This window comes from Anticarsia gemmatalis, chromosome 7 (genome assembly GCF_050436995.1).
Source record: "Anticarsia gemmatalis isolate Benzon Research Colony breed Stoneville strain chromosome 7, ilAntGemm2 primary, whole genome shotgun sequence".
Taxonomy (NCBI): domain Eukaryota; kingdom Metazoa; phylum Arthropoda; class Insecta; order Lepidoptera; family Erebidae; genus Anticarsia; species Anticarsia gemmatalis.
The window spans coordinates 5,950,940-5,976,706 of NC_134751.1; the positions used below are offsets into that span (position 1 = coordinate 5,950,940).

Here is a 25,767-nt window from a genome sequence, read left to right on the forward strand (position 1 = left end):
CATTATTATTTTCCACAAAACATTCTTGCTGTCTAATTTTATTATATGTATAGATTTAAAAGTTGAAAGATTGATAAAGTAGGTTAAATATCAAAGGTTAATAAAAAATGTAACCTCACTTCATAATCACCTTTATTGTTTCTATATTTAACATACACCGTTAAACCAAGGAATCGGGTATAACTATACTATTTATAAAGTCTCCGGAAAAATTACAATGTTTATTCAAGTAATTTAAATCCAAAAACGACCTGAGTAATCTGAAAAGAAAATAAAAAGCAAATTAGGAGTAGGTACGCTTTGTGTGCTTTGCTGATGTTGAGCATTTCGCGTATCTGTAGTCTTGTGACCTTTCGCACTCAATAGATATAAATGTTAATTTAATCACCTCTAAACATTATATTATTTATAATTCAATCCCTTTGAAATAAAAATCTTATGTAGGACTGCGTAGTATGGTGATCAGCTTCACCACGTTTAAGCTTGATATGAGAAACCTTTTATAAGATCTTCATATCGTATGGTTAGTGGTCAACCTAGTGACAAAGTTCTTCAAGCCGCTCGAAGGCCTTTGACATGGCTTAACGACTGTTATCTCAGAAGATAGCAATCGGTACCAACTTATAACGTGCCCTCCGAAGCAAATACCACTTTGCGGTCACCCATCTATGGAGTGACCGCGCCAATGGTTGCGTAACTCACAGATCGTTTACCGACCGGTGAGCGCAACTTCGGTGAGATAAGCCGAGTGTCAGTAACTTCAATTGAAAAATTCTCTAGGCATGCTAACGTGTGAACTAATGTAAATTTAATGCCATAATAAAATACTAAACTTGGATTGTTTTCAGCCAATGGTCCTCTAGTTACAGCGGTAACAGAGCTGCGTGCCCTTAAGACTTCTCTCTCGAGCATAGCGCGTCGTCTCTCTAGTTGTGTGCGCACTTGCCCTTCGCGTTCTAACTGCAGGCTTTGTGCTAATACAGCACTCTCCAGCCGAAGAACACGTGCCCGCTCCTTACGTAATGCTGTCCACGTGTCTGCTGCAGTAGCACACACCGACGATAGAGATCTTGACATCTGTACAGTTACAAAAAGTTAAAATTTCATCATTACCTGGAAATTATCAATCAGCGACAAGAGAAAACCGGAGACCGTAATCGTGACTTAATGTGGATAATTTTTACATATTATGTTCTCCTCGCCAAGCTACGGAGCTTGTTGGTGAGATACGTGGTGGACTCGAGGCCTTACCCGTCCCTCATAACGGGAGGAGGCCCTTGCCCAGCAGTGAGACATTAATGTTTATTTTATTTAAGTTTATATAATAATAGAAGCAGTAATCAATAACAAATAACATATGAAACAGTCGGCAAGTAAGTATAAGACAGGAAATAGATCGTAATTAAGTTGCGGTCGCGGTCTCCTGTCTTAGTCTCCCTTGCAAATCGCCATCTTATCAAGTTATATTTTACCTCAACACGGTTAGTTTCATCAGTAGATGGTGCGTTGTTGTCTTCGAGAAATATGGATAATTCTCTTCGTGTGCGGACCATTTTTCCGAACAGATCGGCAGCACGTTCATGACGTTCCAGCATGAGGGCACGGGATGCCGCTGCCGTCATCAACGATGTACGTTCACGCGATAGTGTCTCCACTTGCATATGCAATTCTAGTAACTATTTGAACAAAGAAATCATAAGAAATATTTTACTTGCAGCTGGTTTCTATACATATTGAGATAGGTACAAGTAGGTAAGTATATGTTACCTCTGTTTGTAGTTCTTGATATGGAATTTCCTTAACATAACCGTCATAGTTTTGTAAACGTTTCACATCAAGACGTAACGCGGCCAGCTGATTTTCGTATTGAGTCATACTCTGTTCCCTAACAGAAAAATAATATTTTGATTTTCAGAAATATCAATCCAGGCACTAATCGAATAGTTATGTTTTAAAAAAAATGGAAGTGTAAAGCGATCACAATGATAGTCTGGATATAATAAAAAACTCTGTACATTATTTTCTCGTTTTCCCTCAGTTCATCGATTATGCGTCGCAGTTTTTCAATCTTATGTTCTCTATCCAATAATTCCATAGCAACTTTATCTTCAACGTCTTCTGTTCCTTCTTTCTCCTATAACATAAAAACACCACGAACAAAGTAGTGTTCGATACACTAACAATTAACTATGTCGATTTTATGAATTTTCTTTTTGAGTAATTATTAAGAAATTACCGCGATTCGTGACAGAGAATTCAAGAAGCTATCCTTATCAGCTCTGGTCGTCCGTAGTTCTTCCTCTACACGAGACAATGCCATGCGAGTTATTTGAAGTTCTCTCCATATTTCAGTTTCCCTTTCACTCGGTTCACTTTCTGTAATAAGAGTAACAATATATATGTATTTCCTTGACAGGTTGTTATAAATATTTAATCATTTTCGTTGGACAAAGGAAACTTACCTTTTGGTGGAACGTATTCCATAATACGTTTGCGTTCCATATCCACAAGACGAACGGAGCGTTCTCGAAGGAACTGCAATTGTTCTTCCAATTCCTTCACTTTTGCCTCCAGCTCAACCACACGGTTATCCGCTTGCAATTTTACCTTCTCCTGTTCAGACTTTAGATTTTATTCAAGCTATTTAACAGTACTTGTTAATTGATTGAAACGTATAAAATAGAGAGTAACCTGTTCCACCAACTTTGCCTGAAGTTGCTCTGTGCGTGCTACCTGCTCGGCCTCGCGAGCTCTGGCTGTATTCTCAGCCTGTTCAGCTTGTTCACGTAGCTCCTTAACTCTAAATAATATACGTATATTAGAAATATAATAACATAGTCTTTGCTTTTTTACGAAACAACATTCTGATATACTGTCACGATGAGAGAGTTTTTTTTTATTACCATTGACTGGGACAAAATGTAAAAGTGTTAAAATTTCACTCCAGAGCACATTTTCATATTGTATATGTTACTGTAAAAGCCCGAACTGTGGTAACTCCTAAGATTTTCCGGTAAAACCTAAGATTTACCAACTCTCAATGGTAAAAGTCCGAACAAGCCAGAGTTTAAAAACTATGTTACGATATATAAAAAAATCCTCCTTCATAACTATGTTTATAACTATTTCACGGTATAATTATATACTGTGACATAGTTATAAAGAAGGAGTTTTGGGCATAGCGACATGGGTAGGTTAGGTTAGAAGGCTAAGGTGGGAGCGAGCGAAGCGAAGCTCCCACCTTAGCCTTCGTGGTTATTTTTTTTAACCACCCAGAAGGAGGAGCCCCGCGAAGCGGGGCTCCGGCGACATCTCGATATCATCAAGTGAATATAGGTAAAAGTTCGAAATAAAAGAATTGTTCGGACTTTTACCATTGCGAGTTGGTAAATCTTAGGTTATACCGGAAAATCTTAGGATTTACCACCGTTCGGGCTTTTACAGTAACATATACATCTAATTAATGTCAGCGGCTATACCTTAGCTCCAACGCATCCCGTTGTCGGGACAGTGTCTCTATGGTAATTTCTCCATTTTTGGAAACTTCCATGAGTTTCCTTGATCGTGCATCATAACTTGTTTCTCGGTGGCGATACTAGAAACATGAACAAAGAATAAACATTCCTCAGAATTGTAAAGTAATAAATATCTAATCAGTCTGACCGAACATAAGGCCTTTTTATACATGATATTTTCTAAACGATAACAAAATACGAGGGGTATCTATCACGACGATTTAAAGGTTTCTTCTTTTCAATGTTTTGGCAAATTTACCTGACAATTGACTGAACGACACTAATATTTGTAAATCATAGTCTACTTATAATTCTGTGTACAGTCTAGATAATTGTGATTATAATAATCCTCGAATATAGGATCGTAATGTAGTGTCGCAACTTCACTGGCTCGTGTGATACTTGATTTGGTATGTTTACGAGTAGCTCGAGATCCCTGTGTTTCTTCTTGGCCGTTTCGAGGAGTGCCCGTGTGTCCTTGAGCTGTCGTTCTAGCGTGGAGATGCGCGCGCGCGCCACACGCAGCATACTCTCGGCAGCAGACACCACCTCCTTAAGCGCTTCCCTAGCTGCTCGCTCCTTGGCCAACTCCTCGCAAAGAGACTGCATAACAAAATTTATTGAAACTTTCTCCAAATTTTCGTAATTGAATATGACTTAACTAAAGCTATAAAATGAAATTGATGTATCCGCAACAATTTTACTAGCATTTTTGCTTTGTTGAGTTCGGTACGAGATCGAAATCCGATCGAAATTGGCCATTTCACTTGTTCCGTCTCTTACAAATAATAACTATACGGAAACACGTTAATAGACTCCATCATATTTGTAGCATTTGATAGTTCGATAAAAAAAAAAGTTTTTATTTATTATAAAAAACTCTTTACCTGACAATTAGTAACATTATCCGGCAATATTTTTGCCATTTCAGTGTTCTCTTTTTTTTCGATTTCGTCCAATTTGTTTTGTAATATCAAATTTTCTTTTTGTATCCGCTGTAACTTCTTTGTTAGTGCCTCTCGATCCAACCATGGAATTCTGGTCAATAAAGAACAATGAAGACTAAGTCGCCTGTACCACTACTACCTAATAGTAAAAGGCCACCTACTGTTATAATTAAAAAAAAAACTAAAATAAAGAAATCTTTACAACAAAGTGTCCACTTGATGACAATAATCTCTGTTGTGAAACATACTTAACAAGTTCTAAAGCATAATTGATTTTTGCTCTTAAATTTTCTGCTGTACCCGCCACCATTCTATGTAGTTTTTCAGTATCTTCATCAAATTCCAAGTTTTTCGTTTTCCATTCCATGTTCTAGAAGATAAAAGTAAAAATCATTATTTATTATCCTTAACCAATTGTCAAAATTATCCCCACTCTTTTATTGCTAAAATTAAAACGATTACAGGAATAATGTATATCTTTTAATTATAGAAATACCTAAGTTTGCCTGTCAACTTAATCATAAGCAATTATTATTAAGTAACTTACTCGTAGCTAAATACTATTAAGTAGGTAATTTATGCTTTGCTAAATTAAATAATTTGAACTTATCACTAACCGACATAGGTCTCTCAGTGCGATGCTTACACCTCAACATGTTAAGCAAGTCGATCCGACGCGCCATTAGCTCGGCACATACAGACACAACGTTCTCAGGAATTGCACTCAGTTGAGCTGCCAACTGCTGCAGTACATTCGGACCTGTAGTAATAAAACAAAACATATTCTAAACTAAATTAAAATTTACCGTGGGAGGCCTGACATTTCGGCGTAAGTTACACAGGCGTGAAAAATGTGTGTTTGCGTAATTCCCCCATTCTACCCTTATTTCACATATTAATCATTCAACGCGAAAATTTAATAGTAATGTAATAGTAAATAAAATAACTCGCCAAGTTAAGCAAAGTTTTAAACTTTTGGAAGAAACTAAAGAACGTCTTCAATACTACCATAATATTTTAATAGCAGATTGATAACAATTCATAAAGCTTAGCTCTGTTGAATCGTCTGTTTGTCTAAAGTTATCTTATAAAGGTTCAAGGAACTCTTGGTATCAGATAGTGGAGTAATTACTGACCGAAGACGCCACTAATCTCATCGCTGATCGGCAGCTCGAGGTCGTCTCGCACGAGCAGCAGCAGGTCGTGTGCTGGCCAGCCGCTCACTGACAATACCCGCAACTCGCCTAGGGAGTCCACTGAACTGGCACCGGCGCGGTTCTCCAACTCCTTTAGCTGAGCGTAGCACTCCAGTAATGTGTTCTATAGAGAAGGACATTTCATTTTTTTTTTTGTTTAATTTATAACAGTCACTTCAAGCCTATCTGGGAAATTTAGCTAATGTATATCCCGTAATCGGTCGTTACATTAATTGCTGCTTAGTGTGTTCTTATTATGGTGTTATACCAAAACAATTTTTCTACCCTGTTTTCTTAAAACTAGTATAACTTACTTGTTGTGCAACGAAATTCTTACGCATTTTACAGAATTCTCGTTTTTTGCTTGCCAGGACTCTTAACAGTTTTGACAATACACATTGTGGTAACGCCAGGTTTTTTTCTGTAATTAACATAATCAACAATAGATCAATATGCATCATAATAATATGTACAGATATAAGTCCGATAAATTAACGAGAGATTAATAACGTATAATCTACAAGCTAATTAGCCAGAAAGTATAAAGAGTTTACCTTCACTATCATTAAGTAATTGTAAAGTTTGTGGATCTAATCCATCTGGCCCCGTTGACACGAATTTCTCTACAGATTTTTTCAACATACTCTGAAAACGATAATTTATTATTTCCTAATAACAAAATTTACCTAACGACCCGTACCCACAAACACAGCGTGAATCGATCAGGCTAAGTCGAGTGAAATAGCTTTAAATGGGTACTTTTGAGTTGTGACTTTTAGCAGTACAGGCATTATAATAGCATTATAATAAGGACCATTATAATAGCTTTAACTCATAATGCAGATAAGTACTCACCGAAGCCGACGACAAACTTTGACATCTTCGCTCTCCTTTTTTCGTTTGGATTAAACTCTAAAATACAAACACAAAATGACAAACGATTACTTTTACACGAGTTCTGGGAATATTATCGCGAATCATAAAGTTTTCAAACATGCAAACGGCATTCTGAAATGTCGAAACTATAATAAAACGAGCATTGATTTGTGTTAACTCAACATCACATTAGGGTCTTATTTCAACGAAATGAATAACTAAAACTTATGCGTATCCACGCAATATTTCAACATAAGTAGAAACTAAAAGTAAAATACAAGTTAGTGCTATATTCGCGATATTCAATCCGATTTCTGCAACAATCCCCGTTTGGACCCCGTGGTCCGAAGTTCGATGAAATTCAAAGTCCGTATGTTTAAGTCTGACCGTGTTAAGGTCGTTTTACAGATTCAAAAACAAATTTAGAGTTGATAGATAGAACTGTGTCATTTTTATTCTAGATTATATTTCTTAAAGAGCGTTTTTATTAAGTTCAATTTTAAAGGAAAAGTTCCAAGACTTCCAAATACCTTTGGTCTGTTCGCGACAGGACTAGATGACTGCGCTCTCTTGTACACAGGTAGAGGCCGTGGTATCCGTTTCTTGAAATTGTTATCTATCACAAATAAGTACGTGTCATTAGTATTGCTCAAACATTATCAATACAACACAAATGTTGTGTTAATATTGATTAACATGAACGAAAGGTGTTCTACATCTAGTAAGCAAATAAATGATAGTGGTATCATTGAAATAGACACAGATGACAGATAGGTATATACAATAGAGCTACAGGACAGTAACTATTCGTATATATACTTTCATCATCATTAACAACTTATCTCAACCTATAATGTCCCCCATCCGATATACGGCGACGGCGGTCAATTTCATTGAAACTGGCCATCTGTGCAGGCCTTTGTTTATAGTGTCCAAGTGTGTGCACAATACACAGGTACACTCTCTATTCCATCACTCTTATAGTCTGGTGGGACGGATAACCGACACAACCAGTGAGAGGCCAGGCGCAGGACCGACGGCTTTACGTGCTCTCCGAGGCACGGAGGTCTTCGACCTCAACCTATTATATTATACAACCTATAGTGTAGATAGATGAATATAAGGTTTCAGTACTAAGTACGCTCCATCATCATACAAAAATAATTTGTATTATGGCACCACCTGTTCATCTTTTGATTTCAAATAAATATAATAAAAAAAATATTCTCATGTTTAATTGTCACATTCTAAGATTATCTTATAACAAAATAAAGCAGTTGTTTAGCGACTAAGCACTAATCATTGAAGTAAATAATATTATATGTTTATTATTATCCCAGTACATTCGTTAACCTCGGATTACACGATGTCGTAAATTTCTTATAGAATATTATCAGTTTTATCACTGAAAACTAAGGCAATAAAGTAATACGATGATATTTAATATACCTGCTAATACCAGTAGCTTACGTACTACTAAACGATAGATATGCTAAAATGCTCGCTTATGCTTAGTTGTTCATAAAACTAAAAAGCGACCAAACACGGCTACTCTACAAACTACTCCTATGTGCCCGTAGTAAGGTGGCCGAAATATCTGTCATTTATGTATTTTAAGAATTTATGGTTTTAAACACTTTAGACCAACTTCTAGAAAATTTACCACTTGGTCTTTTTTTATTTTTTATTTTGCTCTATTTATAGTTATTTTCCGTCTTCGCTCAGTAAGATCAAAGAGTTATACCTATAAGCAACTTGGTGACTACCATTGAAAGACTCAGTTTATATCGTAGAGTCACCGGGTTTGACAAAACTTAAATATATTTTACCATTATTTTTAATCTCGATGTACAAGAAATTCAGCAAGGAAACCACAAGTTCTTCGATATTATTATCTGTTTTTGACACAAAAATAAATAATCTTTCTCAGACCCGTCATGAAATATTAAAAACTATTGCGCATACCATTATTAGTTCCTGGTGAGGACGGCGACTGCATCTTGGACATCGTGAAATGTTTTTGTATATTTTATTAATTTATTTATAAAAGTTAAACAAAGCATACAAATTTTGTCACAATGTTGAAATATGACACATTTTATCCGACATATCGACCACGATAAACAAAGAAAATAGAATAATCGAGTATAAAAAGGTTCTAAGGTTTTTCGTTCACCGGGATCTCTATAATAACATATTGTAAATGCTAAATATTGTGATAGATTCTACGTGCGTGTATCTATATTTGTTACTACGCAAAAATAAATTTGTTACATAGACATGCAGTTTATAACCTGGATAAAAATAATGAACAAATTACTCCGGGATTTTTATTCACGCGGACGTATTTGAGAGCAGAAGCTAAAATGAACAAACAGATGTCTATGTTGTTATCAATAAATATGGCAAGTAGCCTTCGTCAAAATATCTGCATGACCCTTGTTACAATGGCAAAGTGATAATGCATAATCATAGTCCTTGCGCGAAGAAAAACATATTTTGATGTTTCTTTCAATGAATGCCGTTTTAGTAGTTATCTAGATACATTTAACTGATATAATGAAACAGGGGCTTGGAGATCTTGATTGCAATGTTTATTGCAAATACAAGGTTTCAGTAATGGATTAGAACCATTTACCGTTGTTTAATCCTATTTAACACTACAAGTTCGTTCGTGGTGGGCATAAGATTAGAATCCTACTAATATTATTAATGCAGTTTGTGAGTATGAAATCGTCAGACACTGTTCAATTAGTAAATTAAATTGTCAGTAGATAAATGATTTTCCACCCTTAGATTGCAACATCCGAAACGGGTAACTATGATAATGACTGACCTGACTTACTATTATAATATGTAGTGTGTTATGTGTATGTACATATGTAACAATACATATTTTATACAGTTTGTATAATGCATGTCTATCAATTTAGTGTCTTCGACATAGCATTGTTATTAATACATACCATGCAGGCAGTCTTTACCATAACCTGTAACAAAAATTTCAAGTAAGTAAGTTTTTGAAGTGTTTGTTAATCAATTTATCAACTAGCTACTGTGTGGTAATAATAGGTAATCAACGAAAGGTCCTTGTTATTTACTCATAAAGTACTTAGACACAATAATTAAGGATTAAATGTTATCTTTGGCCTAATTAAGATGTGAGTACTTAACGTTTATCTACGAAGAGTGATACCAATTATTTCTATTATTTATGAAGCCATTAAGGTAATAAAACCGCTAAATTTGGTAAGTAAATTGACAAAAGAATTCAGGTACGTAATAAGTCTTTATCGCAGTGAGAGTCATATTTTGTGAGAAAAAGAATTGTTTTGGGTTTAAGAATAATAAACTTATTTTTGAACGTCTTTACATGATGAAGTAAGAGAATTGAATTTTCCGTTGCCACGGTTTCATTTTTCAGAAAGTTAAATATGGCTTGCAATCCTGGGATCTTATTAATTTATGAGAGATTATTTTGTAAATATATTAAATGTACAGATCGTGAGGAGAATCAAAACATTACAGATGTCTTCTTGAATAATAGTGTAGATTTATTTTATTAATTGATTGTGTGGCGCGGTCGGTACTGTATCCGACCGGTGACCATAAGTTCTCGGGTTCGATTCCTGGATCGGCCAAAGTACTCTTTACTAATAATCGCCCGTTATTTGGTAAGGTGGACCAGTAAATGGCAATAAGCTCATACACTTCTGCGTACACCTCTGGGTGAAACCCGCGTGATGTTATGTGTGTATTAATTTCCTTCAGGACGATTGCTTCAAGTTGCTCCCATAGAAGAGTGCGACTAGTAGAGACGTAACAACGATGGCCTCCATCTATTCCGTCACCAGCACTCCTCTCTCCAATCTCATGTAATCTCTCTTATGTATTGTTTAACTTCCTCGCAGCGGCTTGTGCCTATATTCAGACACATAAAGTCGGCTCGTGCCTATAATCAGGCACATAAAGTCGGCTTGTGCCTATATTCAGACACATAGAGTTTTTAGGCACGTGCTCTTATGTAACGTTTCGTATAACAACCAACGCAGTCACCATATCGGTATGTTACGGTTACGATTAACCTCATTCAAATGAGGTGTATCAAATAAACTCTGATTAGAGACGTAATGGCCCACGCTTAGCTATTTCAAAGTTCAATAACTACATATAAGTAAACATTTTGTAACAAGTGTTTAGAAATATTTTCTAATGTTATTGGGAAATTACTTTAAACTAAAATTGATGATTCGGATAAGAATTGCTTCATTTCTAGTGGGTCATTGTTAAGTTGTTAATCCGTAGATATAAAGGGTAAGTAAGTGCGATCGGTACTTTAATGATATTACGAAAAATAATGAAAAAAGGATCAACCATTTTTATGAAATTTGGTAAGGTAAGAACCTAATAGCTTGTGATATTTTATACAAAAACTCGCGGGCAGAAACCGAGAAAACTCTTAATAATAGAGTTCATAGCAGTTTTTCATAGAAATAGAAGAGATCTTTCGATAGTGTTCAATGTGTTTACAAGAGAAAAGTAGAGATATTTTGAGCTACCGCCAACCGCGGAAATAACGATGCGACGACGCCCGACCGTGACCCCCTAAAAAATAATAAAGCTGTGAACACGCACTTTGCGAACTCGTACACATGCTAGTTCTAACAATATCCCACTATCTGCTGCTGATATCAGTATATATTTTTAGAGTACATTGAAAACGGATAAAAATACGACTACACAAAAATTAGGTTCTGAAGTTCCCAATAATCCATATCAGTATTTTAGTACTCACCATGATATTGATTATTGAGAATGAAAACCCATCAGAAGATCAAGCAACACGGGGCATCCAAGATGGTACGATTGCCGTCGCCGAGACGAATTCGCAGAAGTACATAGACGCCAGTTTAGCTTGGCTAAGAAGGCTTACTACTTAACAGTTCGCTTATCGGGTGCGAGAGGCTCGTCGATAAGGCGGTGTGCGCGCGAGTTGCCGTCAGTGCCGCGAGCGACGCCGGCGCACTAACGCATTGCCGCCACCAACCGATCGCTGAAAACCGAAATTCGTAACGTGTTTAGAAACTTAAAGCAATATTATTATACAACTGATATGTGCCTGAACCACCGCTGCCGGCGAGTGTTTACCAAACTCTGGTGTTGTGACAAAATTTTCTTTTACTTTAACCTGTGCTGTTAACCAAGGCAGTGTTAGTTTACATTGGTAAGACGTTTTCTATATTAAATTATTTGATTAATAATTTTCATTTCGGTTATTACTTATTTCCTAAGAAGTATTGACTCAAGTCATCGCGCAAAATAGTAACAGCTGATCAATTAAAAGTAAATATCCATTTCCAAAACATTTAGTCTAATTTAATATTAATAACGATTTGTAATATAACATTTTAAAGCGCTGGTCATCAAATCATGAACGTAGAATGAATAAGAAAAATCATAAAACAGTATATGTTCAGATATCAGCGAAATGTTTATTTGTTTGTATGAGTGCTAGTAAGTAGTGGCGCGGTCGCAGCGAAATGTCGGTGTTAAACCGTGTGACGTCACGGCCGGCGCACGCGCACGCGCCGCGCTTCTCCGCTCAAACCTCTCGTATCACATTTATTTTCACTGACCTTTCTAATTTCACTCATCTCACTTGTAGTCTTATAGAAAAACTAATATAATATTCAAATATTTAATTTGAGCATCGAAATGTATAATATTATGTTTGTATATATTTTTGTTGACAAACAAAATGTAAATAAATCTCTCATAGTTTATCAGTCCACAATAATATGTATAAAATAGTTTTTTGTCTTTAATTTGTGTATGTTTTTGGTTCGTTTGTTGTCGCTAACTAATTACGTACATCTTTCCAGTAATTATACCGAATCTGTTTTACAGTGTCGTCATTGCTCTACAAATAATATTTAATACATTGTTCCTAAGTAAATATACTTAATATTACAAATCGGCTAACCAAACGTAAACCATTAAATAATGATCATGCTTATTTGGACACTATAACATTCAATAGTTTTAAGTAGAACTTTTCTTTCTGTTCCCTAATGAAAATGAATTAAGCTACTATTATCGAACAAACAGATTTAAAAATAAATTATAATTTTATTTAGCTACGAAATATATCAAATAATAAATGTGTAGTATGTAGATGATCGAATGGAGATTATCCAGTGCAAATAATATTTACTAGCACCCCGATTGCAAAAATAATCAAAGAATCAGAAAAACAACAACAAATCAATTAATAGTAGCATGTGCCATAAATATATCTAGGTCTCCGTCATAGACTTGCTGAAATGTTTTTGAGCAAATGTTTTAAAAAAATAGGTTAGTGTGTAGGAGTTGTTTTCCCGGCTCGACGATCGGCACATGTTTCAATTTCATTGCTTGCTCTATATTCAAGACCTTCGTAGCGGAATGTCACGAAATTAGAATGTATAACAAACACATCTTTATTTCTATCTGCGAATCTAGCGTCACTATCGCATCAAAAGTAATGATAAAAGAAATGTATTAAAGATGTTATCGAAATCAATATTTTTTGTTTATCGGCGATTATTTATGTAACAGATCTTCTCATCCAAATAAATTATCCGATTATATTAATTACTCTATGATTAATATATCGATCTAACGATAAATAAACTAGCGTGACGTTCTGTACCAATACTCGTAAAGATAATAAGTACAACAGAATTTGGAATAAGAAGACATACACATACATAACATCACTCTTGCTATACCAGACGGCGTAGACAGAGGTATATAAAAAGCACACAAATTTCGCCATTAATATCGTTAGTCCCATGTTATAGGGGGCGAGTCTATTGCCTCCAGACTACTACATATTAAAACATATTCTAATACAAATTAAAAAATTGTGTTTTGCCTAACTCGGGAATCGAACCAAAGTCTTCGTGATTAGCAGTTCGATACATTGTCGACCACACCACTTAATTTTTGAAGATTGATATTTGTCTTAGAAAATTGAGAGTCAATACAATACAAGAGATGTCTTTGGCATTACAGAGTTAGTTCATCATAGATCTATTAGCGAAAGGCAGTGTCCGTCTTGGTACTTGATTTCACAGTAAGTAGACCGAGAAGTTCCTTATAAAAAGGTAAGAAGACCTCAACTGTTAGGTGAAGGTTAAACATTACTATCCCCGGTTTCTGAGGCACATTGAGCGGTATTTCTATTTAATATCATTGAAACTCATATAGAAAAATGCTATTGAATACATAAACTACCGCTAAATTTACTCAGAAACCGGGCATTAGTAACCGGTATTTAACTAAAGATATTGTCCTTACATGCTAGGATATATTAAAACTGTCAAAAGGGTTGTATTGAGTACAAATATGCCTGAAACTAAAGGTATAATTGCTGTGATGTTATAAAAACATATTTAAAGAGCATATGGCCATTTGTAAACGAGTGAATGTGACGAATGTTTGAGCAACCGCAACTGCCGCACGATTCAATTGCCGGAGACTGATCATTATTTGCTTGAGTACCATCTTCCGCAAGTTCAGATATGGACAAACAGACCGCTAAAACTACATACACAAATGTATGGATCGATTGTAAAAGCCAAATACTCTGTCCATATTATGTATATTTGTAATCAAAAGTTTAGGATATTATGAGGCAGTTTTCTAGTTTCGTACAAGTTTCAGATGGTCTAAGATCTACTAATTCGGGTATAAAAACGACCGTTAATTCCACCTAATAAACTATTTGATACCTATCCAGAAGCAATCAAACGAGGCCTAAATTTAATTGTTGAGTACTCAAAAAAATGCATGAAAATCGTCAAATTAAATTTTCTGCTATGACCAATCGCTGCAAAAGGCAGTTCACACAACTTAATTAAGTGCATCCACATTTTAATGATTGTGTCACAGTTCCATGAGCACTGCCAGTTCAAAAGGACAAGTCGCATTGACTTTAACTTGACAATGAGTGTAGGTACAGTTGCAATACTCAATTGTTGAAAATCAAATTGTCAAGTTGTGTGCAGTGCAGTTAGATGATCATTGTTTGTAGGGTCGTCGGCCGAAACCGCAACGGTATCCGCTGATGTGACCCGCTTTGCAACTGAGTGACGATCAATGAGATAAATATGAATACAATACAATTCACTCCTTCACTCGATGCTTATCCTCCGCTTTATAAAAAGACTCCATTCAAGGAGTTATCCATTGAGATGTAACACATAATAAGTTGGTTGTATGTTTATTTCCATTGTAGGGAATACAACACGCGCTAGCGCCCACAATTTTTGGAGTATGCTTCTAACCAATTCTCAGGGAATATTCATTTTTCAACACCTATTTTAAACTGTAGGAAATAAGATACTAAAACCGGGGGTGCTAAAAGAGGAATACTTCGAAGTTTTGCGCTGAGTCCCAAGCACATAAATACCTTTATGCTTATTAGTTAAATGACACAAATAATACTGGATGGAAAGTAAAAGAAATATTCGTATTATGTATGTCAATCAAACTTTAGTTCGAATAGGACATGAGGTACTAGGCGATAAGTTATAAAAATAGAAGAAACTGAGCGGAAAAATTGATATATTCGATAAATGTAAGACCTAAAAGATATGTTTAAGAACTTTGTCAATCAAGAGACCGCGTGAAAATAGTTTTGAGATAAGTAGCACTTGAAGACATTTGACACATCAACATTACGACTTGAATACTGCGAAGTGAGTCTGAACCGTTCAAAATTGTTATCAAAACATCATGTACATGGAATAAGAGTAATACTTGATTTCAATAATGCTATAGTAAGATTTATCCAAGTAAATAACTAGATACTACTTATAGCTGCTTCATATGGTGATGACCGTTACACGCTGTGTGCCATAACAACTTTCATTAGACGCCAACTGGATCTGCGCTGCTCTATTTAATGCTTATCATTAAACCCATCACTGTCACTATGGAGCTATCGTAAAAAACTTGGTCGATATCTATCAAGTTTGCAAGTCGATGACGGTCTGATACAGATACAAGACCGCTTTATTACATGTAACAATCTTAATAAAATACGTTAAATGAGTATAGTCGTAGAGATATACAAATAAACCATTGCCATATAAACTACTTTCCTAAATTCAACTGTTATATTATGATATTATTTACTGTCAGGCAAGGCACGCTTAAATAAAGGATTACCCTTTATTTAAGCGTATAATACTTTATTGCCAAACTATTGTTATCGTGGAAGGCCATTCTGTCTAGTCCATTGATGATGCACGCACCTGAAATATTTATCTGAATAAATATATAGACTCAAAAGAATTCTGAAGTCTGGTATTTTCACATATATAAATATATCACACAATGCAATATTTGGAATATTCATTATTATGTTAAACGTAGCATTTAAGTTGAAGATTCTGTTCTTTTTGATTTGCCACCATTTTATAACTATCACATGACTCGAGAAAGTGTCTCATAAATAATTAATCTAGTCATCAATCGTACATAGTATTTATAGAGTAAACGTGTTGTGATACAAAAAATATGCCCTCGATTACAGTTTGACCCACACCGGCTTTGTATATCACACCCAACAGCTTTCAACTGGTTTTTCGATCAAGTTCGCGGTCTAATAGGATTATAACATACAACCTTACTTAACCGAAATAAATAAAAATAAATTTAACCCATTACTGTGCCACTGCTGGGCAAGGGTCTCCTCCCGTAATGAGGGAGGGGCTAGGCCTTGAGTCCACCACGCTGGCCAAGTGCGGGTTGGGGACTTTGCATGCCCTCAATAAATGTAAAGAATTAACCTAAAAGAGTAATTTAATCTAAATTATATAAAAATATATTCTATGCATGAAATTTATAATACATCCGATTTTGTAAATATATTCACGTTTCCGAATGATATAATTATGCAATACTTTACTATTTTAAGTGTGTATTACGTCGATGTAATTTTTATTCGAATTTAAACATTATTTAAATTTATTTATGAGAAGAATATATTGTGTTCTATAAACGTTTTTGGTGAAATAATATACGTCTAGTCTAATTCCAACGAAATAATACTATACTATAAAGATATGATAAATAGTGGCTAGGTAGCTGCCACAAATAGACGGTCGCTCAACGACAGTGGATTATTGTGCCACCGATAACTGATAAGACGGATAATGTATGAACGGATATTACAATGCCGATTATTAGATCTTCAACACAGTGTTATTTATAAGATATACATGTCAGCTTAGACAATATCTCTATGCAAATACAAACGAATTAAAAAACCTGGAGCATGGTCACTCGTATCTTATTCGTATCTAAAAAAGACAGCTCCCGCACTAATAATTGCTCTTGTGTTGCGGGAACTTTTACAAACATACAAACAACGGATACAAATTACAACCAGATTCGAAGCAATTATTTGTGGATCGCACAAGTAATTGTCCCATGTGGTAATCGAACCCACGACCTCTCGACCCAATAGTGACCTAAACCACTGCACCACGGAAGCAGTCAATCAAAAAAATCTACTAGAGAAAAACCTGAATAGTATTATTTTAAAGGTTGTCAACAAATAACATATTCATTGCGTAGGATATACAAACCCGTGAAAGATGGCGATGAAGGAATGGCTGCAATGGTTGCCTCCACCGCGGTCCCTGCTGGCACTACTGCTGGCCGTGGCCGGGTTCAGCGGCCGCCTGTTCGCCTCGCACTTCACCCACTCACCCACGCTGCTCGTCGACACCTGCCACTCTCTCTGTCGCCTTGTCGGACTCGTCACTACCTTGATATCTTACAAGGTTTGTAGTTATTCAATAGTATATCACTAATGCCCGGTTTCTGAGTACATTTTGCAGTAGTTTATCCACTCAATAGCGTTTTTTTATATGAGTTTAAACGCTATTGAATAGATAAACTCCAGCTAAATATACATCAGAAACTGGGGGTAAGCAATTCTCTATAGTGTTTTGTGGGCTATCTCAACAAGTCGGTTATTGGCTATCGAGAAAAACTTGATTTTAAGGTGCTTTTGCTTTGCTGTTTTCACGCTCTATGAACCTGCATAATATCCATTGTATCCGTCACCCAGCTTCTTTCTTGTAAAGTGAAAAGTAATAAATACTACAAAAACATGTTGCGCCAAGCATGCTTCTGATTTCTCAGGTACTTTTTTATCGTTCGATCAACTGTTTTATTCAAATGTTTATGGCCAAATAATGCACCGATAAGCACACAATTTATGATTTGGTGAATTATCTGGCCCACATTTAACACCACGACAATGGAAAATAGGATCGGCATGAAGTGTTCAAAAACAGATATAATGATAATACCGTTTTTATTAGATAATATATGTTATGACGAGAGGTTTGCATAAATAAATATGAGCGAATAAAGAAGTAAGTAATATGCACTTGTAGAGAATTGAGAATAGGCGTTCTCTAGTATCTCACCGTCTGTCATCCAAAAGCAAGTACAATCAACGTTACTCAATCGCAATCATACTCAATAGCAAACTTTTGAATTGTATAAATAAACAGGAAACTGTATTGTGCAGTATGAGCGTGCTGACGAAGGTGCGGGGCGGGAGGGTCGACTCCGCAATACATTTGGATGGGCGCGTATTGAAGTGGTCGGCCGGCTGTCGGTCCACGTGCTCTTCGCGTCTTTCGCACTGGCTCTCGTGGTGAATGCACTGCAACTGGGCGTCCACTCGTCCCACGGCCAGCCACCGAGGTACCCGAGGGTCATTGTCGGCAGCGCCGTCATCGGACTACTCCTTCATGCCATTAATTACATGCTTCTAGCAGGTATGTCTTACAAATTGACTAAATTGTGTACTCCCAAAGACATAGGTAATTTTATTGACACGAGCACCTCATCCAGGAATTTAAAAAATGGAGCAATTGTGCGGTAAGCTTTTCTTAGCTTACATAAAATTTATAAGTATTTTATCCAACGTACTTAATCAATACTATGTATCATGCAGTACACCCAGTAAGGCCAGTAATAATAGTAGTGCAGACATACAACTTACTAATTCCCCGAGAGTTAGGAGACAGTAGCATAACAATAATATAGTATTTGCGAAGATAAACAGCGGTTACGTGGCGATAATATATGTCTAGCTCGCAGTACAATGTTCTATTATATCACAATCATGTGTTACATAAACACGAATTATATACCCGACTGCATAGTAAATGATGATATGGAGTTTACGGAGTACTCTATTGTATTATGCATATGTTTTAAATATTTAAATACATATGTTTTATATATTTATAATAACAGGTGTAAAACAAACATGTTTCGCAATATTTATTTAATCTAAGTGTGCCAATGCAATATGCATGTTACGAAGAACTAAGACCTCGATAGTGTTCTTTAATCAAGTACACGTAACAATAGCTAGTAAAATAAAAGATATAACTTGTAGAATTATTTCGAATGCTTAGTAAACTTTGAGAAATACAATCTACTGTCTAATAACTTGCATACTGAAACGCTCTTCAACTTGACCTACGACAACTATTTCTAGATCAAAAAAACTGTTTTTTCATCAATGCGCTCTTATTGAATAAAGGTACATGATATTGAGCCTTTTCGCAAGTAACAACACAAGACAAGGTACAAAAAGTTGTATTGCTAAACCAAATTATTGTACGAAACAGGTTATCTCAGATAATAAGGTTAATTTATAACAACGATAACAGTGCTGTGAACTCTACAAATGTTGTTCTTATAATCCCCTAAGTTTAAATAATAGTTCATGTTTATGTTATGGTAAGATTTGGTTCAACGTGTTTCAATTAGCCTGAGTTTGTATGTGCCATGAATCAAAACATGGAGCACGCCGTGTTTATCGTTATTTCAATAGACCACACTACTGTACGGCTCCAAAACAGAATAGTTCGTTCAAACAAATGTGATGCTAAAAATAAGTTCATGTTCCAATTTAATGAAAAGTAGATCGCGGATGTTGTTGCTTGTTCTACTGCAAAAAAGTCATCAATAGTTAGTTATTAATTTTAAACAACCAAAACCACGCTACAATGTTTACACCTAAGTTTACTACCTATATACAATACTAGCTGACCCGCGCAACTTCGCTTGCGTCACATAAGAGAGAATCATTTTCCCCGTTTTTATAACATTTTTCGTTGCTACTCCGCTCCTAATGGCCCTAGAGCGTGATGTTATAGCCTATAGCCATCCTCGATAAATGGGCTATCTAACACTGAAATAATTTTTCAAATCGGACCAGTAGATCCTGAGATTAACGCGTTCAAACAAACAAACTCTTCAGCTTTATAATATTAGTATCCATTTCTTAACCAAAAATTAAAGCCTATCCATCCATTGATAAAACGCAAGGCGATCAATTGCTAATCAAGAACACGTCACGGTTTTTATGACATAAGTTTAATTATTGCAATAATTGTAATATGCACGTTATGCGGAAAGCCAGTTTTTACGGCTTCTGACTCACCGCATCTTTCAAACAAAAAAAATCTATTAACTCTCAATTCCAATTTCCAATTCTATCGCTTACGTTACCGATGTTATTCGAAATAAACTTTCTCTACAAATCGTTATTCATACTTACTAGACTTTTTTTTAATTTCTTTTACTATCATTTATTAGGAAACATTTAAAATAACTATAACACTATTTTCTTATACGTATTAGTACCTATATACTTACAATGAATACTTAGGTAATGATCTTCTTTTATTTCTAGGCACATATGACATGTCCATTTCCAATGTATTAAGGACTAGCTGACCCGCGCAACTTCGCTTGCGTCACCTAAGAGAATGGGTCAAAATTTTCCCCGTTTTTGTAACATTTTTCGTTGCTACTCCGCTCCTAATGACCGTAGCGTGATGTTATATAGCCTATAGCCTTCCTCGATAAATGGGCTATCTAACACTGAAAGAATTTTTCAAATCGGACCAGTAGTTCCTGAGATTAGCGCGTTCAAACAAACAAACAAACAATCAAACAAACAAACAAACTCTTCAGCTTTATTATATTAGTATAGATAATAAAGGGATATCTAAAGATCGAATCAGAATCGATATCTACAATCCATATTTCGTATGGTTTGGATCAAATTCCTGCATGGATCAAAGTAGCTGATCCAGATTTACTTATCAACTAGTCAGGTACTTCTATCAAGTACAATATGGGTCACTAAAAGAGTAATGTTGTTATACAGGTCGTGAACTAAGCTACAGCCGTCGCCTCAGTGTCACGGAGGGAGGAGGAGTTGTTCTGAAGACTGGCTCTGGTGAACCAGTGCTCGCACATGCCCCAACTGATATCGCCAGTAAGTTTATTACACACATATTACTACTAAAGCCACCCCTGGATAACTGACAGATAACTTATCAAGTGTTATTATAACAGTTGTATTCATACTTTTCCATCTAGCAGATAGAAAATCTGACACTTATTTATAATCTGTGAAACTGGCCATTAATAACTAGGGATATATTTTAGTATTGATGATAAATTCCATTAATTTTTATCAAAAACATTTTTGTCAATACTTATTTATTATTATTTTTTTTGCTATGTTATATACACAATTAATTTCTCCGAATGATCTAGTTTCGAAATTCATTTAATCAAGTAATTTAAATTACTATTGAGTATTCTAATATACTTTTTAATTAAAAATCAACGAGTACAATGAAGTGAATGTAAAAAATGTTTGTGTAGCTAGAACAGATATACTTACATGTAAAACACTTAATTATAGCATTTAAATTACTATACCATAGTAAGTATTAACGAAACTCTATTTAAAGAATGAAGAATTGTCGTTAATTGAAATTTTATCAAGTAGGTAACCATAAGTAGGTTGTATAGGTAAATAAAATACCTTTGAATAAAAACAGTATACATGGCTAATAATGTGACACATTTATTTAAATACATATTAATGTTATTGACAAATTAAGACGCTGGCGCGTATACCACCTGCACAAACAACAAACAATCATTAATTATACGTCACACTATATTTTCTTTACGTTACGCTAATTTTAACCAATGTCATGTACAAAAATAATATAGAATAATACGTAAATTTTCATAATTTGCGCCTAGTCTTGAATATTTACCAATAATACTATTTTGGACGGGCTTAGCAGTCGTAAAAATACGATTAATTTTTGTTTTTGTTTTATTTACTATCTTATTGGTATAAAGCCAGGATCGCCAGGAAGATTAACAAAAATAACCAAAAAAAAAAACACGATTATTGTATGTGGATGATGATATTATGAGATACAGCCTGGAGACAGAAAGACAGACAGACAGCGGAGGCTTAGTAATAGGGTCCCGTTTTAACCTTTGGGTACAGAATCCTAAAAAGAACTAATTATTTCGTTACGTCGTTATCTAGACCAATAAGAATAACGAATAAATTACACCTTAGATTCTATGTAAATAAATAGTCTCCACGTGTTGTATTATAATTTATAAATGTACTGTGAGTAAACAATATTAACATAGAATGACATAGTTCTAGCTCGAAGAGTCCTATGACCCTGTGTTTAAAAAAACTACCTTTCAAATAAATTGTTACTGAAAAATTTTCTTCAACTTTTTTACTGTCCGTTTTAATGTTTAGTGTAAATAGACGTAGGCAAGCTATTGTCATCAAACATGAATATGAACTAAACGATACTTTTATTATTTAAAATCTTTATTTTACTTTAAAGAGGACTAAATTTAACTTCACCTTTTAATGAATGGAAGATTAGGATTATTATCTGTGATCAACTGATCACTGGTGCGTTTGTCATAGGTCTAGTTTCATCAAAGTTGTCATGTTCTATCAAAGTAAACTGTGTGTTTGCTCCAGGCAGCCTGTTCGTGATGGGCGCTGGCCTGACATCGGAGTGGGAACCAGTTGCCGCTCGCATCGCCGACCCAGCGCTCTCTGCCTGCGCAGCTATCGTTCTCGTCATATTCAACTATCCCTTCAGTAAGTATCAGCCAATAATTCTCAATTGACTCTTGACATCCCTAAAATTTGTAAAGCAGTCTATGGTATCTACAAATGAGGATGATGATTGTCTATATGCAGGGCAAAAATAAAATAAGAATCCGTCGTCGTTAAGTTACATTATACCTCCTTTTAACCTGTATGTTTCAAGATAGAGACGCCAGCCAAAGAATTCAACAGCAAGTCGATTTCTTACCAGTCCAATATTACAAATGTTTATAGTTTTGACATAACGAAAGTTTGTAACAATGACGCCAGTAGCCCATACCTTAATCCAAGACCTACTATTAACACTTACTGAAGTGGAAACAAAGCGGGGCGGTACGAATGCGACGCAACGCGAATTACGCAAATATTCCGTAACTTGGGGACCATCGACCGTCGCCGATGTTTTCATTATTTCATAATGAGGGTGTCCCCTCAGCCAACACAATGGACAGCGTGAATCAGACTACATTTCTTAATGTATGTCAACATTGATATTGTTTGATTGGTACCGACAAATGAAGACTTAGTCTGAATAACAATACTTTTGATACCGAAACGGCTTCATATCGAAATCTCACATTATTAACATATTAAGATAGCAGGCAGGCAGCTGCCGCTTGAAGATATTATATACGGTATTGGGTTTTTTTACTTTTATATTGTTGATGAAAGGTATGATGATAAGGGGTGTTAAATAAGAGTTGTTTGATCTCAGTGCGGTCAGCGGGCTTGGTGCTGCTGCAGACGGTGCCTGAGGGTTTGGGCGCATGTGATCTGCGTGCGGCGGCGCTGCGCGTGCCCGGCGTGCTCGCCATCCACGAGCTGCACGTGTGGCAGATGCACCGCGACCGCGTCGTGGCCACGGCGCACGTCGCCTACGGATCGCACGAGGTAACACATCAACAGTCAACACTGACATAACGCTTGCCGCTTGTTATGTCAACTTCCCTTTAACGTTGACATTGGTGTAACAAGACGTGACCGAAATGAAGGTCGCACATTGCTATGCTGTGCCACTATGTGCCCCAGAAATTATTAGTACGTAATGTCAAACCACCCTTGCCAAGGCCTTCATAGCTTTCTTTCTTAATTGTTGAATTTGTTCATGTCCATTCAAATTAGTAACATGCCTTCTGGATTGGTAATTTTTGACAGTATTTGTTTAGTAACAAAAATTCAATTCTATATTGTTCTTGCAGGATTATTTGAAGAGTTCAGCGTTAGTCACTGATATATTCAAGCGACATGGGATCAGCCTTGTCACCTTGCAGCCGGAATTTACTCTGTCTTCTATGCTAGGTAATGTACCTTATATATTTTAATAGGAGAAGACAGATTAGAGTTATGAGTTCAGCTTCATTTACGATGTGTATCGCCTATTGTGCAGTCATCGCCTGCACTGACAAAGCTAACAGAATTTTCTAACAACAGGTACAGACGAAGAGAAAAAGGCGTTAATAGACTTTGCTAACCTGGGTTGTTCGTGCCCTTGTGCTAAGGAGTGCACCGCGCCAAGATGTTGTGAGCCACCGCGGAAGCCGGTCATCACACGCATTTAAACCAATCTACAGCTCATGGTTCCTACAACATAGCAGGAAAACATGACTAAAAGAAATAGGAATTTTCATAAACTATGGACTATTGCCTCCAATTCTTTAAATAGTCAAGAAGACACGTCCTTGATGTTACTGCGAGATTTTAAATATTTTATTGGACAAGTCTTCGAATGTCCCATCTTGCCCTCAATACAATGAAACTGCCTTGTAAATAGACGTAATTTTAAGTTATAACTTTAACTAATTGGTTTCTTTTAGATTTAAAGCGTATCTATCCATTAGATGCCAAGCTGAGACGAATTATGAAAGAGGTAATTTTATTCGGCCTTCCACGCTTTATCCACAGTAATATTACTGGGTGATTTGTAAAAACACTCGACATATTTAAGGGGTGAATACACTCATTATAAGAGACTATTAATATTTAAAAATGCAGATACACAAAAATATATTTTTCATGATTGTAGAACAAAAGTAGTTTGTTGTGTTTGCGCCAAGTGTAACGAGTGCGTTCACCCTCTAATGTATGTCAATTAGTTCTATAATATCTATATTCTTTAGTGACTCCTGTTTCGCTATTCTACGATAGACTAAGTTCAGATGTCTAGATACGTAAGGTACACTCGTACATGGTATTGCGGAACAGGCTATAAGTATAATTTTAAGAGTACAACCAAAGAAGTTCGTTCGAGTGTCGCGGTGCGCGGCGAAATTTCTAATCGTAGTAAATAACAGAGACAGACCTACAACAGTGAAAGTGTAATGAATAAAAACATGGTTCGCGAGCCACATTGTCACTCGGGTGCACTCGCGTGCCTCCGCCATGCCGCCGAGCCGCCGCCGCCGCCACCGCGCCGCGCTACCGTCGACGTCGAGCTGAACATAATTCAACGTAATGACTATAGGTTATTGTTGAAACATAAAAAGGTATTGTTATGGAGCTATTACGGTGACGAAAGAACCTTTTTTTGCTAGCGGTGAAATTGTACATGCTGTTCATTCTTGTAACGAGGGAAAAGTATTCATACAGAACGGTTAGAGTTCCGAAACAGACAATTATGTATAAAGAAATCTATTCATTCAGGTTTCGTATACTGTACCTATAAAAATGTTGGTATATTTTATTAGATTATAATCCATGGCGATTGTTATTGATTTTCTTAATTTTATTGAAATGCATAGTGACAAAAATATAGAATATGTACATAATCATTAAGTATAAAAAAAACATTGTAATATTTTTTTAGCAAGATTGATAGAGTTGGCGTACAAAGTGACTGTGATGTTCCTTTACAGTATTAAGTATTAGAAAAGGCTAGTTAAGAAATTATAATTAGATAATAATATTTAATTAGGCACATTGTTATCGTACAATAATGATTTAACAAATAATAATATATCGTAAGTGTTTTGTGTACAAAGATTTGTTGACTGTTGATTGAAGACAAATAAAACTAATTAACTGTACGTCTTGTTTCATTATTACATTGTTGTTATCAATATTCGTTTGTCTAGGGGTAAAACTATCATTTTAACGATCGTGACTGGTGGCTACAACTAAAAGCGAAACACAACAAGACAGGTATGTCATGTCCCTTCAAAGCTTTGTTGTTACTCATTATTTTT

The 25,767-nt window shown here is 35.7% G+C and overlaps 2 protein-coding genes across 4 annotated transcripts; one reads left to right on the forward strand and one right to left on the reverse strand.

Moving 5' to 3' along the window:
* Positions 1 to 119: 119 nt before the first annotated feature.
* On the reverse strand, positions 120 to 8,649 carry LOC142974371 (uncharacterized). 3 transcript variants are annotated; one of them, XM_076116664.1, is made up of 19 exons: positions 8,500 to 8,649; positions 7,065 to 7,150; positions 6,514 to 6,570; positions 6,213 to 6,303; positions 5,973 to 6,079; positions 5,599 to 5,782; positions 5,080 to 5,222; positions 4,711 to 4,832; positions 4,403 to 4,553; positions 3,936 to 4,118; positions 3,480 to 3,595; positions 2,692 to 2,800; positions 2,463 to 2,622; positions 2,237 to 2,376; positions 2,016 to 2,134; positions 1,768 to 1,885; positions 1,473 to 1,676; positions 834 to 1,077; positions 120 to 260 (listed from the first exon to the last, which is right to left on the reverse strand). In XM_076116664.1, exons 1-19 carry the CDS (start codon positions 8,540 to 8,542, stop codon positions 235 to 237), a joined length of 2,403 nt encoding a protein of 800 aa, XP_075972779.1. In that variant the 5' UTR covers positions 8,543 to 8,649; the 3' UTR covers positions 120 to 234. The 3 variants fall into 3 exon arrangements, with proteins under 3 accessions (XP_075972779.1, XP_075972775.1, XP_075972778.1); XM_076116660.1 differs by having other exon boundaries at positions 178 to 1,077; XM_076116663.1 differs by having other exon boundaries at positions 179 to 1,077; positions 2,463 to 2,613.
* A 2,751-nt stretch (positions 8,650 to 11,400) lies between these two features.
* ZnT77C (Zinc transporter 77C) lies at positions 11,401 to 25,608 on the forward strand. The gene is made up of 8 exons (XM_076116665.1): positions 11,401 to 11,758; positions 17,164 to 17,372; positions 18,131 to 18,383; positions 20,798 to 20,908; positions 22,454 to 22,576; positions 23,301 to 23,476; positions 23,785 to 23,884; positions 24,017 to 25,608. The coding sequence occupies exons 2-8, from the start codon at positions 17,184 to 17,186 to the stop codon at positions 24,142 to 24,144; spliced, it is 1,080 nt and encodes a 359-aa protein (XP_075972780.1). The 5' UTR covers positions 11,401 to 11,758; positions 17,164 to 17,183; the 3' UTR covers positions 24,145 to 25,608.
* The last annotated feature ends 159 nt before the right edge of the window (positions 25,609 to 25,767 follow it).